The sequence below is a fragment of the Theropithecus gelada genome, chromosome 5 (assembly GCF_003255815.1).
Source record: "Theropithecus gelada isolate Dixy chromosome 5, Tgel_1.0, whole genome shotgun sequence".
Taxonomy (NCBI): domain Eukaryota; kingdom Metazoa; phylum Chordata; class Mammalia; order Primates; family Cercopithecidae; genus Theropithecus; species Theropithecus gelada.
The window spans coordinates 8,456,235-8,473,845 of NC_037672.1; the positions used below are offsets into that span (position 1 = coordinate 8,456,235).

The 17,611-nt window shown below is 53.5% G+C and overlaps 1 protein-coding gene across 4 annotated transcripts in view; it reads right to left on the bottom strand.

The window, feature by feature from the left end:
• Positions 1 to 16,570, bottom strand: part of NSG1 (neuronal vesicle trafficking associated 1) — a 35,515-nt gene extending 18,945 nt beyond the window's left edge. The window contains exons 1-4 of one of the 4 annotated variants that reach the window (XM_025384599.1): positions 16,458 to 16,570; positions 16,132 to 16,211; positions 13,940 to 14,094; positions 10,177 to 10,293 (exon numbers count right to left, since the gene is read on the bottom strand). In XM_025384599.1, coding sequence (XP_025240384.1) covers positions 10,177 to 10,293; positions 13,940 to 14,094; positions 16,132 to 16,211; positions 16,458 to 16,492 — 387 coding nt within the window. In that variant the 5' untranslated portion in view covers positions 16,493 to 16,570. Of the gene's footprint in view, positions 1 to 10,176; positions 10,294 to 13,939; positions 14,095 to 14,498; positions 14,568 to 15,042; positions 15,837 to 16,131; positions 16,240 to 16,457 lie in introns of those variants that run through there. The other 3 variants (XM_025384602.1, XM_025384600.1, XM_025384601.1) reach the window with 3 other exon arrangements.
• Positions 16,571 to 17,611: the final 1,041 nt, after the last annotated feature.

Consider the following 17,611-nt stretch of genomic DNA (forward strand, 5'->3'; position numbering starts at 1 on the left):
CTGACGCTGGTGAATCTATACTGAGGAACTCTGCCTGGACTGTATTGATCTTTAGACCAAAGCAGTCAAAATTTTCTCTTTTTTTAGTGAAGGAAGGGGCCCATGATGGCCAAAGCACCTCAGTCCCAAAAGTCCCCGCCTTCTTCCTTCTTACAGAATCCCCAGGCAGCCAGGGCACATTCTCAGGCGCTTTGATGTGGCTGAGCAGCCCTGCAGGGCTGTAGGGTCCCACAGCATCACCCCGGTGTTAACTCTTCCCAACACAGGCTGAGAACTGCTAAAGAGCCAGCCTGGCTAACTTTGCTAGGCAAGGCTTCTGGGAGGAGGGGTCCATGTCCGAAAGGAGGAGGAGCTTACCAGGGAGGAGGGAAATGAGAGTCCAGCAGGGAGAAAGGGTTTGTGCCACAGGCCTGAAGCATCAAAAAACCTAGTGTCTATGACCAGTGTGGCTGCAGCATCACACATCCTGCAGGAGAGGGAACACGAGCCCAGCGACAAAGGTGCCTGTCTGCCACATCAAGACACTGGAAGCAGACAGGTCGCGGGTGTTTCAGGACCCCAGGAAGCAACTGCCACTTTGTGACAAACTAGCATTCCTCACAGCACAAGCAGTCATCTGAAGGACAGATGCCTATCACTGACGTGCATGCATGTGTGTATTACAGCAGGGTCTACATTATCCCGAAATTTACATCACTTCTGTGCAGCTGGCAGTAAAAGCTCTAAAGCAGGAGCAATGGGATTATAGCTGCTGGGCAGGGATTTGTGCTCATTGCTGTGCGTCCCACAGCTGCCTCGAGGTGGCCCAGCCCCCACTGCTGTGGGCGTTAAGGGACAGTGCACTGGAGCAGTGGGTGCAGGGCTCCACCAGGTTTGTGTCGTTGACCTCTTTGGCAGCTGTGTGAAACCACAAATCCTTAGAATGATGTTTTAAATGCAAAAAACACAATACATACACTTGCAAAGAAAACTGATTATACTGAAATACTGGTATAGAAATATTACAAAAGTATAAATTTTTCATATAATATATATGCATTTATTAACACATTGAACAAGATCTGATACTATGGCTTCAAAGGAACTATGAGCAATAAACACTGTCCCAAGATCACATTGTCCCACAACTGCACTGTGATATAAAAACACCTGTGATTTGCACTGGTGACAAATTCACAAGTACTACTAATACCTCTGTAGTTTACCGCCTACATTAAAAAGTGAAAGAATTTGTACACTGAAAACTGTAAGAAATTTTTGAAAGAAATTAAAGGGAAAGACATACTGTGTTCATAGATTGGAAAACTTAATATTGTTAGGATGGGAACACTTTCCAAACTAATCTACAGATTCAAAACCATCTGTCAACAATCCAAAGGCTTTTTTGTTTGTTTGTTTGCAGAAAATGGAAATTACAAGGGACCCTAAAGAGTCAAAACTGTTTTCAAAACCAGTCTTGAAAACAAAGAACAAACTGGAGGAGTTCTCAATTTTAAAACTTACTACAAAGCTACAGTAATCAAAACAGAGTGGTATTGGCATAAGACAAGATATACAAATCCATGTAATACAATGGAGAGTCCAGAAACAAAACTATGAGTCCATGGTCAACTGATTGTCAATAAGGGGGCCAAGACTATTCATTCAATAAGGAAAGAACAGTCTCTTCAACAACGGTGTTAGGACCACATGCAAAAGAATGGTATTGACCCTTACCTCACACCATATACAAAAATTAACTCAAATGGGTCAAATATCTAAATATAAAAACTAAGCCATAAAACTCTTAGAAGAAAACACAAGGGAAAAAATCTTCATGTGATTTGGCAATGGTGTCTTAGATCGGGGGTCCCGAACCCCTGGGCTGCAGACCAGTACCAGTCCATGGTCTGTTAGGAACTGGGCTGCACAGCAGGAGGTGAGTGGTAGGTGAGCAAGCATTATTGCCTGAGCTCTGCCTCCTGTCAGATCAGTGGCAGCATTAGATTCTTATAGGAGCATGAACCCTACTGTGAACTGTGCATGCAAGGGACGTAGGTTGTGTTCTCCTTATGAGAATCTAATGCCTAATGATCCTTATGAGAATCTAAAGCCTGATGATCTCACTTCACCCCCAAACCATCCCCTGCTCCCTGGTCAGTAGAAAAATTGTCTTCCACAAAACCAGTCCCTGGTGCAAAAAGGTTGGGGACCACTATCTTAGATAGATATGACACCAAAAATACAAGCAATAGAAGAAAAAATAAATGATACTTCACCAAAAATTTAAAATTTTGTGCATCAAAGAAACGAGCAAGAAAGTGAAAAAAGAACCTACAGAATGGTAGAAAATATTAACAAATCACATATCTTATAAGGGCTTAGTATCCAAAATATATAAGGAACTCTTAACAACTCAACAACAAAAACATGGCTGGGTGTGGTGACTCACAATCTGTAATCCCAGCACTTTGGGAGGCCAAGGCGAGAGGATTCTTTGAGTCCAGGAGTTTGAGAGCAGCCTGGGCAACATAGTAAAACCCCATCTCTACAAAAAATACAAAAATTAGCCGGGTGTGGTGGTGAATGCCTGTAGTTCCAGCTACTCCAGGGGCTAAGGTGGGAGGATTACTTGAGCCCAGGAGGTCGAGGATGCAGTGAGCTGAGATCCCACCACTACACTCCAGGATGGGTGACGGAGTGAGACCCTGTCTCAAAAACAACAACAACAACAATAAAAACACAAAAAGCCTGATTAAAAAATGGAAAAGGATTTGAGTAGACATCTCTCTGAAGAAGAGATACAAATGGCCAACAAGTACATGAAAAGATGCAGAACATCATTAGCCACTAGGGAAATACAAATCAAAACCACAATGAGATACTACTTCATATCCACTAGGATGGTTATAATAAAATAAAACAAGTGCTGGTGAGGATGTGGAGAAATTTAAACCACTGTGCATTGCTAATGGGAATGTAAAATGGTACAGCTCTGTGGAGAAGTTTGGTAACTCCACAATATGTTAAATATCAAATTACCACATGGCCCCACAATTCTACTCCTGGGCATATATCCCCAAAAATTCAACAGGTATTCAAACAAAAACTTGTAAATGAATGTTCATAGCAGCACTACTCACAACAGCCCAAATATGGAAACAACCCAAATGTCTTATCAACCAATGAATGGATAAACAAAATGTGGTCTATTGGACAATGGAATATTACTCAGCCGTGATAAGGAATGAAGCACTTGCAAATGCTACAATGTAGCTGGGCTTTGAAATAGCAAGCTAAGTGAAAGAGGCCAGATAGATGTTCACATCACAACTTATAAGATTCTATTTCTATGACATGTCTAGAATAGGTAAATCACAGGGACACAAAACAGATTTGTGGCTACCAGGGGCTGGGGGAAGGGGCATGGGAGTGACTGCTTAATGGGAATCAGGTCTCCTTTTGGGGTGATAAAAATGTGCTGGAACTAGCTAGTGATGATGGTTGGACAACACAGTGAATGTGTTAAATGGCACTGAATTTAATATGGCACTTACCTTAAAGTGGTAAGTTTTATATTTTGTATATTTTACCACAATTATTTAAAGACCATTCTTTAAATAATGGGCCAGGCCGGGCATGGTTGCTCACGCCTGTAATCCCAGCACTTTGGGAGGCCAAGGCAGGTAGATCATGAGGTCAGGAATTCAAGACCAGCCTGGCGAAGATGGTGAAACCCCATCTCTACTAAAAATACAAAAATTAGCCAGGCATAGTGGCGGGTGCCTGTAATCCCAGCTACTTGGGAGGCTGAGGCAAAAGAATCGCTTGCACCTGGGAGGTGGAGGTTGCAGTAAGTCGAGATTGTGCCACTGCACTCCAGTCTGGGTGACAGAGCAGGACTCCGTCTCAAAACATAAAAAAATAAAAAAATAAAAAAATAAAGAATGGGCCAGAGGAGAGAGGGAGGAGGCTGAAGGTGTCGCAAACTATTGTGGGGGTGCTGACAAGAGACCGTGAGCCCTAGCGGAAGGCAAGGGAGTGTTTTCTAGAAAGAACAGCCGGTCACAGAGAAATACAAACAGGATCTGGGCCTCAGGGTGCGTTTATAACAAGTTGATAAGGAGGGAACACGTGTCCTCGAGGCTCAGGGATCCTGGGTGATGGCCGTCACCCAGCATCCTGACCACTCACTGTGTGTGCTGTCACTCACAGAAGGGCCCCACCTGGGCTGGGCGTTACACGGTCACAGAAGTGAAAGGCAGTGGCCCGTGGCCTCGTTCTCGCAACGCTCACCGTCTGGACAGTGCAGCCTGAGCAGCATCAGCACTGGCTGTGCTCCTGTCTGCCCTCTCAGGTCTGGGGCCACTGCCCAGCTCAGGGTCTGCAGGGGAGTCGCCCTCAGGCCCCACTGGCGTGGAGGACAGCACACAGTGGGCTTTGGTGTGTCACCCTCATTAGCTGGGTGACCTTGGGCCTGTTCCTTAGCATTTCTGGCCTTAATTCGTCACCTACAAAATCAGGACAGCAGGGTCAACCATCAGAGACTGTTACTAACAGTGAACGAGACAGTGGTCATGGCACCCCAAGCCCAGGCGTGCACTGGGTCGATGGCGCCAGGTCGATGGCGCTGGGCGGCTGCTGTCACTCTCCCCATCCTCCTACCCTCACAGGGCGGGAGAAGGAAATGAGCATTTCTGCTGAGTAATGCAGTTAAAACAAAAAAGGAAAAAACTTGGAAAAAGAAGATGAATCCCGACATCTTCAAGCGTTTACAGCCCTAAATATTTTAGGTAACCCACACAAAAGTGAACACACACACACACACACACACACAGATGACTCAACCCACATGGTACCCGATCCAGCCAAAGCCCCCACACTACAGCTGGCCTGGGGAAGGTGGGCTCCGCAACCACAGCCCGAGGACCCCACAAGATGCTCGCATAGCTAAAGGTGAGGGGGCGTCCACACACACTTTCAGGGTCTCCAATACCACTCCACTCCCACGGGAAGAAACCCGACTCCCACTGCTGAATGCCAAGGAAACGGCATCACTGTTCATAAATATTTAAGAAATGCATCTTGAAACACACCAGGGGCTTACTGGAGAGTGTGGAAACAGATGGGCACGCAGGAAGCTCAAGGTCATTAGGGATGTAAAGGAAAGACACAAACCACCCCCAGAGTCCTCTGCGACAGGACACAGAGGGACACCCCCACCAGAGTCTGGACTGCCAACCATGAGGACCACGCAGACGGACGAGGTCTCTCCTGCCAATATGCTCCCCAGCTCTGCCCTGGCAGTGAAAGGTGTTCCTGTGCAAAGCCAACCTTGGAACCTCTCACAGCCCCAGGGTGACATGGTAGCCGGTGAGGGGCAAGGCTGGACCACCCAACCCTGAACTCACATCACAGGCAAACAGGGTGTGGAGACCTCTCCAGTGTCAGCAGCCAGTCATCACCAGCACCAAGAAGCACAAAGGGCTGCAGTGGGCCCTGAGGGAGCCTTCCTGTCACCTGCCTAATGACGGTCCCTAATGACTGTCTCCAGATCGGAAGGAGAACCGCAAGCAGCGGCTCCAGCAGCCCCGACCCGCCGTTCTGCAGGCATCAGTGGGGAAGCACAATTTCAAAAATGTTTAGGTTTGGTTAATTTGAGAAACATCTCAGCCAGTGTTTATTCTCAGCGTAAATATGCCTCCAATTAATTAAGCGACTGCTTTCCTTGTTGACAAGAACCTCTTTGGAAGCCCAAGCTGCTGGCCGCCGCTGGGGGAGTCCTCCTGCCATCCTGTGTGGCAGTCTCTCAGAACCTTCTCCCAGTCAGCAGTTACTTAGCAACCAGCCTAGCAACCTCACAGCCAAGAGATTAATCCCCAAGTGGCAATCAGAAAGCTGCATCCAAAAAGACACTCCGTTTCAAGGATACCATCCAAAGGCCTATAAAGATGAGGTCTCCTGAGCTACACAAATTAGAGACAGGAGGGAACAAACGATTTACCTATCGCTTCAACGTCAGAAAGGTGAGATTCCATTCCTGCGATTCACGCACGGAGATGAAAGAGCTAAGATGATGGCTGGGCCAGGGAGCTGCACAGAAGCTGTCCAGTCACTAGCAGGACAAGGAAGATGCTCTGTCCCAACCACAGCTTCGACTGGGCCCTGGCAGGGGGGCACACAAGCCAGGGAAGGCAGATCTCTATTCTGGACCCTCCATCATGCCCGTGTCTCCAGCATAGCCTGCTCCCCATGTGCTCCCGTTTCAGAAAGAGAGACCCCCAGCCCTCAACCAGCTGCAGCTTCACACAACAGCAGCACGACTCATTGTGTACACACGTTCAGGGATGCCAGAAATCCACCTGGACAATAAAAAGCTGGGAGAACATTCCAGAAAGGTAGGCACCCTTAGCATTCCCAAAAGGCACCAGCTCTCCTCACCCTTCCCTGCTTCTGTGCCAGAATGGACTACCATCGAGAAGGTTCAAAAACTTGGGATACATTAGGATCACCTGGAAAGCATTTGTTAAAACGCATCACCCTGGGCTTCAGGGTCCCTGTGTTAAAATCAAACTTCAGCTGATGCTGACAGGTAGCTCCAGATACACCTGGGGAAACAGCACTTTTGAGGTTGCCTCTCATATCCACCCCACAACAAGTGGGCAGGGAGTTAGGTAAATCTCCTTCCCAGTTGAGAAGGGGCTCGGAGCAGGCACAGGGAAGAGACGCCCTTAGAATGCACGTTGTTCAGCTGCAAAAGTCCAGTCTGCAGGCTTCCTGGACAAGCTAGTTGGCTGAAGTATGCCACAGCAACAGGCTTCTAGAGCCTCCTGCCCAGCTCCTACTGTGCCTCTGCCACTGACTGACTGTGTGGCCTTGAGCAGGTCACCTGTCTGACTTGGTGATAAGTGGCAGGCATCACCTGTTAGAGGCTTCCATGCAAGCATGGCCCCGAGAGAGGGCTCAATCCGACGAGCTGCCACTGAACTTACTCAACAAGCAAGGACCCACAGGCAGACCCAGGAAATCTTGCCAAGTCCCCCATTCACGGGAGGCCAGCAGCACGATTAGTCATCCATTTACTTATCAAGCTGTTACTGTGCGTGCAAGAAGCGCCAGGGAGATGATATCAAGGAGCTTTTACCGTGGCTGGCACGGAGCAGCTGATGAGTAAGTTCTGTCTGCACAAAGAGTCCCGAAGCCTTCATTTTTGGCTGACATTCTTGGCTCAGGGGGTCTCTATGGCCTTGTTCCCCTCCTCAGGTCACCCGTTCAGGCTGAGGGGCCTGTGCTTGGAAGGGCCACACCAATGGACCTTGCCAGGACACATCTGGTCACAGGTTTTGCACCCAAAGAGAAGAAAACCCAACCCAGACCCTCAAAAGAGGACACCTAGGGGAAGGGAGTCTGGAAACCAGGACTCAGGAAGAAACATGAGAAAAAGAAGCTGTACACTGGGGAGGCTTCTGGGATACCTGAGCCTGCCAGGTCTCTGAAGGCCTTGGGGCTGGGGAAGGAGGGCGCCGCACATTCTGTGTGGCTCTAGGCAGCAGAGCAAGGGTTTTGAATCAACAAAGGAAAAGGATTTGTAGAAGCGGAATGGCTCAACAGCGATGGCGCCTGGGGTGAGGGCTCCCACGCAAACCCACTTCTCCAAGAAGCCAAGGAGCTCTGGTGCCACAGCCGAGAGCAGGCGGCCAAGGCTGTCTGCCTCAGTTTCCCCTCTATGTAAAATGGAGCTATGAGGGTGCCTACCTCCTGAGGTGTTTATGAAGATTAAATGAGGTAATATGAGCATAGGAGTGCGAAGCAGAGTCCAGCTCATGCAGCACTCCGTCACTGTTACATGCTGTCGCGGCCTGGCTACAAAGGGCACTGGAAACAGGACGCTGAGGTTTGTTGCAACTGAGAGGGACCTAGGAGGCTTCCCGGCAGAGGTGTGATCTGCACCTGTCCTGGGAGGAGATGGAAGGGATGGGGTCTGGGAAGCAGCAGGCATCCCATGGGAGTGGGGAGGGATGGTGGGAAGGCTTGGCTTTGAAGCCACAGAGTTCCAGAGGGAGCACCCAGCCGCCCTGGGGCCACCTGGGGCTCAACAGCCTTATGTGTGAAGGGGCCAGTGCCACCCTCTTCAGGGCGGTTGTGAATCATAAAGGAAGCCAGGAAAACTAAGCAGAGGAACACACCCAGCGGACTTAGTCCAGTACAGTCATGTACTGAGCACCTACTGCATACATCGCCTTCTCAGACAGCCACAGGAGGTGGAGGCAGGGAGACGAGGCAGGGCCTCTGCGGCCAGCAGCCAGTCTATTGGGACAAGCACAATCACCCATGGTCTTCTGAGCCTTCAGGTTCTGGGCAACAGGGGCCGGGTAACCACAGAGTCCCAGCCATGGCTGTCAAGGGCCCTGGTGGCAAATTTGCATCACCCATTCCTTAGGCAAGAGACCTGGGGACCTGTTTCAGGTGGTCATGTGGGAAAAGTACAAATGAAAAACACCAGAGGTTGGGGACAGAGCCTGGCACACCATAGACACTCAACAGATGAAGCAATAGCTGTTCAAGTGTCGCACTGCGCCCTGCTCTGTGGGGATCTAAAATGCCGGGGCTGGGGAAGCAAAGGGCAAGGCGGGCCTGAGAAACCCAGACACACTCAGACATCAGACAGCATTTAGCCATCAGGACAGAGGGCACCGTGACCTTGAAATCAAGGCCACTCCTGCCTCAACCAGGGGTAGCAGCCAAACCCAGGGTGCAGATGGGGCAGGACAGGTGAGTGGCAGCAGATAAGGCACACGCTAATCGCACTGGCCAGCGCAGAAGACAGGTTTGACCTCGGGTCAGTATGTCTTGGCCCTGGCCATGAACCTCAAACACATATGAAGGGCTGAGCCAGGAGCCACCAAAAGAGCCTCTCAGCACACACGACATCCTTACATACCAGCAGGGACAGACACAGACTGCTCTGTGCCTCGACTTCCCCATCCGTAATACCGGTAATACAAATAGTACCTACTATTAGTAGGTAGCAGGCAGAGGGCTGCTGGGAGGATTCGCTGAGCTGACACAAGTAATCGCCCCACAGCAATACTCACAGGACCCGCTGGACCAGGCAGGCCCTGACAGGCAGTGTGTGGCAACAGGAAGAAGGAGGGACTGAAAGTCAGATTACACCCTGGCTTCCCCCGTCCCTCTGTGGCTCCAGCTTCATCTGGTAACCAGGGATGGCCCCCAGTCCCACCCCTTCTGTGATCCACAAGGTTGTCACAGAGATCAAATATGATGCCATACCCACAGGTGCTCTGGAAACTGCAGGGGTTGGGGGTGGGAGTTCCTGTGCCCCCAGCACAAGCAAACTGCTCATGCGGTCAAGTGGAGGGTGACCAGAGAGCCAGACAGGGCCGCTCTGCAAGGCCTGGGGCCCACCGATGTCTCTCAATTCACCGCCTTGAATCTGGATGAGGCTACTGCTTTACCCTCTCTCTCATGTTTCCCAAAGAATGAGTTTCCTGATAAACATCCCAGCTTGTTCTTCAACCAACGCGGCCTCTGAAGGCAGCCAGGCTGGCAAGAACGCTCCTCCCACCCAGACAGGCTGGAACCCTCCCGCTCTGAGCAGCACCCCTTCATCCCATCGGGATAGGGGGAAGGATGGAGGATACACACAGGCCCAAAGCCAGATCCCCTGCAGATGGGATCCTGGCTCTGCTGTGTAGAGCTGTGACCACTCTGTGCCTCAACCTCTCCATCAGTAAAATGGGTTGTACGGATAGTACTGGTGTGCCAGGAGGGTTGCTCAGATGAGCTCACTAGGTAAAGGGCTGGGACCCCCGTCGGGCATGTGATCAGCGCTGTGCGTTATCTTTTTGTTATTGTCTGCTTCCTTCCTGGAACTGTTAAGTAAATATTTTAATGTTTGGTAAGTGATTTTTCATATGTTTATAACCTTTGTCTAAAAGACAGTTCGTGGGTGGGTTTTCCCTGTGATCATTTTGGAAGAGGAAAGGAAGAAAGAAATGTTCAAAAAGCACAAGGACAACATCTTGGCAGGTAGCCAGAAGCTACTGGGTGTGCACAGCTGGGATCAGCCCAAACAAACAGCATGATACCCTGGGCCTCTCTGCAGGGCATCTCTGCAGCTCAGCGGACCCCTTCTGGGGGCAACAGCAGCATCTCCCCCACCACAGGACCACTCACCTTAAACCTCTCGGTGACACCCTCCGTGATGCTGACGGTGAACTCAGCAATTTGGGGAGGACGTGCTTTCCCTTTCTTGCGGTCAGGTTCATACTCGGTCTTAGTTTTCACGACCACCTTATCCAGGAAACAGAGAAACAAAAGTCAGATGCATTCAGACGATCTGCCCAAAGAGGGTGGGTCTGGGAGCTCCCACATTCGAAGTCACCATTGGCCAGGAAGAAATCCACAAGAAGAACGGGAACAGCCACTACTTTCTGGAAATCTCCTCTGTGCCAGGACTTTCAGAGAAATGTCCCATTAATAATCCTGATAGCAGTCGCAGGAGGGAAACATTATAACCGAGGGCCACAGAAGGTAAGCCCATCGGCCAAGGTCACGCAGCTCATAGGCGGCAGGGCAGGGATGCAGCCTGGCATCTGACTCCTAACCCAGTGCTCCTTTCACCCACCAGAGCCGAAGCCTGGCTTGGCCCAGGAAGCTGGGAGACTGCACCTGCTTTTTCACTGGCCTTGCTGTGCCACCATGGGCACAAGAAGAGGAGGTCTGAGGTCACTGTCCACAGCTCTCCAGGACTGGCTGGAGAAGCTGGTTGCCAGCCTGTCAGGAAACAGATCCAGGATCAACCTCTTTGTCTCCACCCCCACATCCTCCTCTCCCTCTGCCCCTGCCACAGCCCGCAAAGGGTCTCCCTGCTCTCATTCCCCTCCACCCCCTACTGTGAGGCAGAAGGATGTTTGTCCAACCTGGAAACCAGCCCTTGCATCTCCCTACACTCGAGCAGCTTCAGATGGACCCAGGAAGCCTCCCCACCTGGGACACTCACAACCCTGGCCTCAGCGGCGCTGCCTTCATCACTCCCCACACCCGTTGCCAGGGACTGTTTACTTCTCTGTCCCACTGGACTGGGAGGTGTTCAGGAGCAGTGTCAAGGCGTTATAGGTCTCTAATCCCCAAACTTCATTCCCCAAGCCAGGTTCCAGGACAGGCTGTTGCACTAGAGACAGTCAGCCACCTCCAAGCTCTTCTCCCTCGAGGGACAAGGCTCCCTTCATTGGGCGATCTGTCACCATCTCCACCATGGTGGGGCCCAGGGCAGAACAAAGAGACCCCAGCAACTGGGGATGGTCAGCCCTCGGCGGGCAGCCAGAGGGCCTCTCAGCCGGCACTGTGACCCCCAAAGCCAGCCTTGGGGAGAAAGAACAGCAGAGCCCATTCCAGGTGTCACTGAAAAATGATCCCAAGAGCCATAAACCTTGTAACCACACTCTTGGCCCCTGGACCCCAACTCCTTTTCCACCCAGTGCTCCTGTGATGGAGAGGGAGGGGGTGCCTGGCATGGGCTGGCCTGGGCACCCACCCCTGTGAGGCACCCATTTCTTGAGGCAGTGGTTGGGTGCCACCTTGTCATTCTTAAACCCCAACTGGACCCAACTAGCCATGTGACCTTGAGCACGCAGGCCTAGACTGGCCAATGAATGGGAACAAGGCTACTGCTGAAGACGAGGAAACCCACAGAAACCTCCACCCTGTGTGGGGGCCACATTCATATTCTGTCGACCTGGGTTCTATCTGCACCTGCCACGAACAGGCTAGGTTACCTCGGGCAATTCTCAAACTCTCTGTGCCTGCATTTCCACACCTGCAAAATGGGGGTAACGTTGGTAGTGACCTCATGACATGTCAACGCATCAAAAGAATTTAAACCTGTAATAAACCTAAAAATAGAATTTAAACCGGCAGAATAGTTCCTGGTGCAGAATAAGCATCCAGCAAATGTGAGGGGAGACCACTCTGCTGCCAGCACTGTGACTGCTGTCACCGCTGCCCCTCCAGCACCTCAGCACTCCATACACGTTCTCAGAACAGATTCTTGTTTACAGTCCAACTGTGTCACCACCCCTCAGAAGCCATGTCACCTGGAACAGGTGACATCGCCTCCCTGAACTCTGACTGTTAGCAACACGTTGCTGTTGTTCAGGTTAAGAGAGGTCTTACATGAGCGACATCTGGCTCCAAGCAGGGTGGAGTAAGAGGCACCGCCAGAAACTTTTGCATCCTGGAGGACTGTAACCTTCAGCCCAGTGACCTTGGGCATGTCCCATAAATGCTCCGAGGCTCAGTTTCCTCATTGCGACCTTAGAAGCCATCTGGAAAATGATCCCAAAGCCATAGCCCTGTACCCACACTCAGTCCTGGCTGGAAGTCCTGGCTGGACCTGAGACTGGTTGCCCCTCTTTGGACACTTGCAGACAGAGGAGACTCATCCCTTTTCTAGCTGCCTAGGCTACGCCTGGTCGACCTGATTAGTTGGTGAGGATTTCATACCTGCCTGAAACCCTCCTCCCTGTATAAACCAACCATGCCAAATGGTTCTGGAATGGAACAGACCCAGGATGAGAGAGGAGGCTCAGGCCAAGTGAGGGGAATCACTTGATAGAGGTGCTGCCTCAGGACACGGAGTTCCTGGCACAGGCGCCACTGCTCCTCAGCCAAGCAGCTGGGGGCTGAGGCAGGAGGGGGGCGTGGGGGCCTCGGGGCCAGGCAATGCTAACTGGACAAGTCTGATGCCTAGACAGGGAGGGGTGGAGCGAAAGCTGAGGCCTCAGGCAACCCTGCCCCTCCTGCAAAGCCTAGCCTGGACCATCAGTGGCCCAGAGTGGCATCACCGTGGCCTGGGGGGCACAGGTGTGGCCAGTTGATCCCCCTTTCTTGAACTGAAACCCCTGCTGCCAGCCTCTTCCGCTCCTGCCTCCCTCCCCCGATAACACACACAATAAAGCTGGGAGGACACCTTCACAGGGGTTAGGGCCCCCACCGGGACACCCCCACCCCACAACACCCGCCCCGCCAGCAATCACCAACTTGCTGGAAGGAAGGCAGAGCCCTGACTCAGAGCCCCTTTACCAGGGACTAAATGAGAAAATAAATAGAAAAGCACTTCCGGGAATTATTGGTGGCTGCGGTGGTTTGTAAGCGGCAGCAAGATGCTGAGAACAGATGCTGTGTCTACGGTCTTAGATATGAGTTTTACAGTACAATTGCCTAGACATGCAAAGATCTATTTACATTTTCAAGTGTTAACTCCTGGAAATATTATTCTTAGCAAATAGAAACTACTTAATTGGATGCTATATTCAAAAAGAGGAGATTCTTTAAATTCAGCAGAAAACACTTTGGGGAAAGGTGGATGAATGGTTGTTCCCAGTGACACCAATACTGAGCGAGCCCAGGCACTTATTTGCAGATTTCACAAAAGGAACAAAGAGGAAGGAGACCCTGTGTGAGCGCGCACACCCTCCTGCACCTAGCGCCAGCCTGGCAGGGGCAGGCAGAAAGGGCGAGAACAATTCAGCCCTGGGGAGGGGCCATCTGACCAAGGAGAACGCTCCCCCGCCTCGGTGGGGCAAGTCGGGCTAAAACTGCCACACCCGGGAAGGTACAGGGGCAGCCTCGTCCGCCCCAAGGCTCACCCCCGATCCAGAGCCCCTGGGGCCACGGGGCAAGGGAGGAGCAGGGCAGCTGCGGGGCTCCCAGGAAAAACGCGAAGGAATCTTGCCCCACCGCGTTCCACTGTCAGGACTAGGATATCATCTAAGGCAGAATCCCGCGCGGGTACACTGTCCTCGCCGCGCTCCCTTCGGCCTCCCGAGCCCGCCCCCACTTCGCGTACCCAGTGCACGCGGCGCGTTTCTTTTGTTGCGGCCACCGTGCGAGATTTGGGGGTGCGCACCCGGCAACGTGGAGGGGCGGGGGGGCTTACCTTATCCGGGGGCGGGAACTGCAGCTGATTGACATCGAGGGGCGTCATCAGGGGAATGGTGTCGAAGCCATCCTCCAGCAGCGGCTGCTTGGTGCCCTTCTCCGCAAAATTGTTCCCCAACTTCACCATCGTTCCGGGAGCTCCGAGGCTGCAGCCTGCGGAGGGAGGGCCGGGGGGAGTCACCGCAAGCAAGACCCGGGCGGGGCTGGGGAAAGCGGGCACCCACACCCACCGCCGTCCCGCTTGGTCTCGGGGAGGGGTCGTGGGGACGCGGTGGTCACGGCCTGATGCGGGGGTCGGAGGGTGCTGTGTATTTCTAGACCTTCATCTCGCAGGACCCAAGCGCCAGGCGCAAGGGCGCACAGCGGCCAGGGGAGGGGGCGCCGCCCCTGCCCAGCCCCTCCAGACCTGGTTCCCCGTCCTGGGGCAGCCGCACCTGGGCGACCCGCCGTCCACAGCCCCGTCCCGCGCACTCGGGGAGATGGAAATCCCCCGGGCCCCTCTCCCGGGCAGGCAAGGTCCGGCCTCGGCGAGCCCAGGCGCGGCCGGCCGCACTCACCCGCGCCCGGCTCCGGCAGGTCAGCTCAGCGTTCCGAGCTCCGCGCACCGAGCTCCGCGTCGCCTGCTCCTGCTCGCAGCAATGGCGGAGGCGGCGCCGCGCGCGGACCCGGGAAGGGGAGCGAGCGATTGGGCTCCGCGGCCGCTCCCTCCTCCTCGCGCCGCCGCCTCCCTTCCTGCCGCTCCCGGGGGCTGGGTGCGCGCGGGTGGGTGCGCGCGTGTGGCCGCGCCTCTGCCTTGACGCAGCGCCCGCCCGGCCGCACAAAGGAGTGCGGGGCTGGGCGGGAGCCTCCCCTGGGACCTCGCGCCCGCCCTGAGCTGGGGGAGGGAACAGGGGACAGGGAGAGGACGCACCCCGAGGGGGCCTCGGAGCGGCGGAGGGCGTCCGGAGCGTGAGGGCTGCGGGCTGCGCCACCCCGGGCGGCGGCCTGGGCGCGAGGCGCTCAGAAAGGAGAAAGGGGAGGCGGGGACCCTAGAGACACAGCGACCCCCAGGGGTGCGGGGAGGTGCAGAGAGGGTCCCCGCCCGCAGCGCGCCGCGCTCACCTGGGGGTCCTGAGGAGGTTCAAGGGTTTGTGGGGATGAGTCCAGGAGGCGCTGGGTGGTGGCAGAGACCAGAGCAGGGCGCTCCTGAGCGCTGGGTTGGGGAGGGGGCGACCAAAAGAGGGCGCGGCCAAAAGAGGGCGCGTCCGCGTATAAAGGGGGCGCGTACCCAAGAGGAGGAGGAGGAGGTTTTCGGTGGTGCGAGAGGCGGAGTAGGGCTCTCCCAGGGCTGGGGTGCGGGTGCCCAGGGCGAGGCTGCCCCAGGCAGCGGGAGGGAAGTCTTTCTGGGCAAAGAGCGCTCAGTGCGCCGCGCGGAGGGAGGCGGAAAGGTTCCTCCGGTCTGGTCGGAAGAGAAGGCGGAGGTCCCACCGCAGCCGCCGCCCGAGCATCCTGGGCACAGAGGAGGGGCCGCTGGGACGATTCCGGGACTCAGAGAGAAGGGGGGTGGTTCTAGCCTGACCTGCGCCCGCAAACTCCGAGCGCAGCCGCTGTCGCAGCTTCCCAGAGAGGGTCTTGTTTGCAGACCTCCAACCCGACCTGCCTGCAGGACTCGCGGATGAAAGACTATGGGGTGTGGGGGCGAGGCCGAAATGGGAGTGGAACCCGCGGGGGAGGAGGCCGGCTGCGGGGATCGGTGCCTCCTGGGCAACTGGGCCAGGAGCTGGGCCCTGTCAGGCGCTGGACGCGGAGGAGGCATCCCCCAAAGTTGATACTTTTTCACACCGTTTCCGGGGACTTCCCTGTGGCACTACGGAGGGTCGGGGGCGTTTTCCATCAGCCGTCTGAGAATCCCGGGATTAAGCCAAGAGCACAGGAGCAGTCACCGCCTTGAGCCCCAGGCACAGCCTGGGAGCTTGCCGCGGATGCCCTGATTTCAAAACCCCCAGGAGGGCTAGCCGACTTTGACAGGTGACCTAGTGGGTCTCTGGTAACTCGCCCCAACTCTCCAGTCAGGGTCTAAGTGTGCCTTTGACCACAGGCCAGCCTGGTCTGAACCCGGGCTCTTGGCAGAGGCACCCCGCCCCCAACCCAGGGAAAGCAGGTGTCAGACTCTGGCCCCTGCCATGGGCCTCAGGGACCCACGGAAGCCACCTTTCCGGCACTTTGATGCCTCCCTGCAGCAGGTGAAGAAGAGATTTCCCTCACTTAGCTTTAGAAATCTGCCCAGGCATCTGCCATGAGGATGACTCACTGGTCAGGAGAAACCCTTTGGGCTTAAGCAAGGGAATGGCTTTTTCCCCGTCTCAGTCTCAAGCGTTTAACAGAACCCAACACACACACACACACACACACACACACACACACACACACACACACACACACACGGTCAGAATTCCACACCGGGAGGAACAAAGTGGAGGCCCTCCCCCTTCCTCAACGACTCTGTCAGCTGAGGAGGACAAAGAGGCAAGAAGGACCTAGGTTGTCCCAGAGACGGACAGTGGACAATCATGTTTCTGCCAGCTGGCTTTTCGTGCTGTCTTGGATCTTGACTGGTGCTGGTTGTTGGGACTGTTTCATCCTGTGGTTTTCTTCCTCTGCTGATTATGTCTGGGCCCTGTGAAGGGCGTGGACAATGCAAAATGCATGAGACACACAGCCACCCGCAGGGAGCTATGGACAAGGGCAAGTGTTTGCTGGGAGCAGTGGCCCTGTGGGAGGGAGTGGCCTCTGCCTCTTGCCAGGAGGGAGGACATCCAGAGACTGTGGGTAAAGCATCCTACAGGTGGGCCTGAGAGAGGTGCCTGCAGAGGGGAAGGCATTCCGGGTAGGGGAACAGAATGTGTTAAGACAGTATATAAGCTTCCTGCCGCTGTTGGAACAAATCTGGCTTAAAATGACAGAAACGTGTTCTCTCCTGGTCCTGGAGGCCAGCAGTCTAAAGTCTAGGTCCCAGCAGCGCCTCACTCCCTCTACAAGCCACAGAGGAGAACCTGTTCTTTCCCCTTCCAGCTTCCAGTGGCTCCAGGCATTCTTTGACTTGTGGCTGCATCACTCCAAACTCTGCCTTTATGTTACTCCAGTCACATTGCCTCCTCCTCTTCTCTGTGTCTCTTAGAAGGATGCTCATCATAGGATTTAGGGCCTGCTTGGATAATCCAGGATAAGGTCTACCTCTTAAAATCCTTAACTTAATCCTGTCTTTGCTGTGTAAGACAATGTTGACTCTTTTACTATGTAAGGTAAATCACAGGTTCCGGGGATTAGCATGTGGACATATATTTTAAGGGTCTTCATTCAGCTCACTGCAGGCATTAAGCTTGCAAGGGTGTGGTGATTTGGAGAACCTAAGTCATTCACAAAGGATGGCAGAAATTAGGTTGAAGAAGCCACAGCCACCAAAATGGGGATGACTGAGGCTGTGATGGTGGTTGCAGGTCAAACAGATGTCAGGTATTTTCACAACATACAAAAAGGAAAATCAATGGGATGTGATCTCCCCCGCGACCGGTTTTATCCCAGCACCAACAATTTAAAATCCAAGTGCCACAGAAGATTGTTGACACAGACTAAGTTTTTCTAAAGGATTCTTTTTTTTTTTTTTTTTTTTTTTTTTTTTTTTTTTTTTGAG